This window comes from Protobothrops mucrosquamatus, unplaced genomic scaffold (genome assembly GCF_001527695.2).
Source record: "Protobothrops mucrosquamatus isolate PMUCROS unplaced genomic scaffold, P.Mucros_1.0 scaffold3608, whole genome shotgun sequence".
NCBI lineage: Eukaryota > Metazoa > Chordata > Lepidosauria > Squamata > Viperidae > Protobothrops > Protobothrops mucrosquamatus.
This window is the reverse complement of record NW_015389571.1, coordinates 36851-39874: the sequence shown is the minus strand read 5'-3', so window position 1 is coordinate 39874 and position 3024 is coordinate 36851. Positions and strand designations below refer to the sequence as shown.

The following is a 3024-nucleotide window of genomic DNA, read 5'->3' as shown; positions in this document are numbered from 1 at the left end:
AAGTCATGAAAGGGCCATAGTTCCCCTGTACTGGCTGAGGAATTCTGGGAGTTGAAGTCCACCAGTCATAAAAGGGCCAAGTTTGAAGACCCCTGTTCTTCGTGTCCTTCCACGCTCTATAAAGAGGTTCCTTCTGCTCCCTTCCTGGGCTCCGCACGGCGTTTGCGTCGGGGGGCGTCTCGTTCCTCGTTCCCCTCCACGCCCCAGGCGTAAGGCCGTTCCACCAAGCTGGGGGCGAACGGCCCCACCACCCAGGGCAGGGGGACGTTCTGCACCACGTAGTCCACGATCTCGTCCACCGAGCCCCGGGGCATGGCGATCCGCTGGCAGTTCTGGGCCAATACAGTGGAGGGCACCTCTTCGAAGGAATGGGCGGTCGAAAAAGATCGGTTGAGGCCCTCCACTGGGTGCCAGATCAGCCTGGCTTTGTCTTGGATGGTGGCGGGGAGACCCTGGAGCTGGGACAGGAGGGTCCAGCAGGAGAGCTGCACCTGTTGAGCCAGCCCACGAAACACGGTCAGCGTCCGGGACTCGGCCTAGGAAAGGGCAGAAGGCAGGTCCTCAGCAAGAGCTGTGCTTCCTTAGATTCGTCTAACTCAGGACGGTGTCCATCTCTCACTCTTCCTATCATTAGCACACCTCCTTCCCCAGGATAATTCTTTCTCCTCTTCCTTCTTTCTCCTCCTCCTCCATTCCTCCTCTCCTCTCTTTTCCTCTTCTCCTCCTTTCATCTTCCTCTGCCCTCCTCTCCTTTCATCTTCTTCCTCCTCTACTCTCCTCATCTGCCTTCTTTCCTCTCCTCCTCCTCCTCCTCCTCCTCTTCCTTACCTCTCCTCTCTTCTCCTCCTCTTTCTGTCTTCTTCCTTTCCCTCCACCTTTCTCCTCCTTTCCTCTCTTCCTTCTTTGCCTTCTTTCTTCTCCTGTTTCCTCTACCTTTCCTTTCCTCTTCTCCTTCTTTCATCTTCCTCTTCCTCCTGCCTTCTTTCCTCTCCTCCTCTTCCTTACCTCTCCTCCACATCCTCTTCCTCCTCCTCCTTACTTCTCCTCTTCCTCCTCCTTATTCTCCTATTCCTTTCCTCTCCTCCACCTATTATAATAATAGTAATAAAGTTGGAAGGGACCTTGGAGGTCATCTGGTCCAGCCCCCTGCTCAGGCAGGAAACCCTTTATACCATTTCAGACCAGTGGCTGTCCAGTCTCTTTTTCAAAACCTCCAGTGTTGGAGCATTCACCGCTTCTGGAGGCAAGGAGTTCCACTGGTTAATTGTTCTCACTGTCAGGAAGTTTCTCCTTAGTTCTAGGTTGCTTCTCTCTTTCGTTAGTTCCCATCCGTTGCTTCTTGTCCTGCCTTATGGGGCTTTGGAGAATAGCTTGACTCCCTCTTCTTTGGGGCAGCCCCTGAGATATTGGAAGGCTGCTATCATGTCCCCCCTCGTCCTTCTCTTCATTAAACTAGACATCCCCAATTCCAGCAGCCTTTCCTTCTATGCTTTGGCCTCCAGTCCCCTAATCATCTTTGTTGCTCTTCTCTGCACTCTTTCCAGAGTCGCAACATATTTTTTACATCGTGGCGACCAAAACTGGATGCCGTATTCCAAGTGTGGCCTTACCAAGGCATTGTAAAGTGGTATTAACACTTCACGTGATCTTGATTCTCTCCCTCTGTTAATGCAGCCCAGCACTGTGTTGGCTTTTTTGGCAGCTGGAGCACACGGCTGGCTCCTCCTCTTCCTCCTCCTTCTCCTCCTCTTCTTGCTCTTCCTTTCCTCTCCTCCTCCTCCTCCTCCTCCACCACCACCACCACATCTCCTTCTCCACCATGATTTCTCTTTCTCTTTCCTCCCCCTGACATATGATCATTTCTTTTAATGACCAGTTAGAAAAATTCAGCTACAACAATTAATCAGTGGAACCGACAATTAATTATGCCTCCAGAGGTTGTGGGTGCTCCATCACTGGAGATGTTCAAGAAGAGACTGGACAGCCATTTGTCTGAAATGGTACAGGGTCTCCTGCCTGACCTGGGGGTTGGACTAGATGACCTCAAAGGCCCCTTCCCACTCTTGTTCTTCTGCAATTCTAGCCACTGTGCTTCACAAACCACGGCTCAGCATGTCGCAGCATGTCGAGTGCGAACTCAGATGTTCCCAGCAAAAATAATAATAAAAAAGAAAAGAATTGAAACTGGAACTAAACAGGCGAGAAAGAATCGCAAAGCTACCTCTGGCTGTGCTGATGAATCCACCTGCTCGCCGTTCCCAGCATGCATCTGGCTCCAGACCAGCCACATCTGGAAGAGTTTCTCCTGGCCATTTTGCAGCCTCTGGTCCACCCCGTGTTTGACATGTTCAATCTAACAAAGGGCAGAAAGCAGAGAAGTTTTGCAAAATGTTATTTTTATGAAAAATATTATTTTTATGAAAAATGTTATTTTTATGAAAAAGCTTCTATCCAGGAAGTTGTTACGGCCTGCCTTGTTTAGTGACATGTTTTAACCTTGAAACCTTTTGTCCATCTTGACAAATCAACCTTAACACCCAGCAAAATAAGGCAGGTTTGGTCAACCTCTGAAGCTTGAAGCCTAGAATATGTGATGCCTTGACATCACAGCACGTCAGCCAATGGGAGTTAAGAATGTGATGCCTGCATTCTGACATCACAGCGAGTCAGCCAATGGGAGTTAAGAATGTGATGCCTGCATTCTGACATCACAGCGAGTCAGCCAATGGGAGTTAAGACTGTGATGCCTGCACTGTGACATCACAGCGAGTCAGCCAATGGGAGTTAAGAATGTGTGATAGCTGCCTTGTGACATCACAGCGAGCCCGCCAATGGGAGTTAGGAATATATGATAGCTGACTTGTGACATCACAGTAAGCTAGCTAATAGGAGTTAAGACTGGGATGCCTGCACTGTGACATCACAGCACGTCAGCCAATGGGAGTTAAGAATGTGTGAAAGCTGCCTTGTGACATCACAGCGAGTCCGGCAATGGGAGTTAAGAATGTGTGATAGCTGTCTTGT

General features: G+C 49.7%; 1 protein-coding gene across 1 annotated transcript in view; it reads right to left on the bottom strand.

Annotated features, from left to right (window-relative positions):
* Positions 1–116: 116 nt before the first annotated feature.
* LOC107297947 (perilipin-3-like) overlaps positions 117–3024 on the bottom strand; it is an 11452-nt gene continuing 8544 nt past the window's right edge. Inside the window, exons 6-7 of the mRNA XM_015827311.2 lie at positions 2222–2353; positions 117–536 (exon numbers count right to left, since the gene is read on the bottom strand). Of these exons, the coding sequence (XP_015682797.2) occupies positions 117–536; positions 2222–2353 (552 nt within the window). The remainder of the gene's footprint in view (positions 537–2221; positions 2354–3024) is intronic.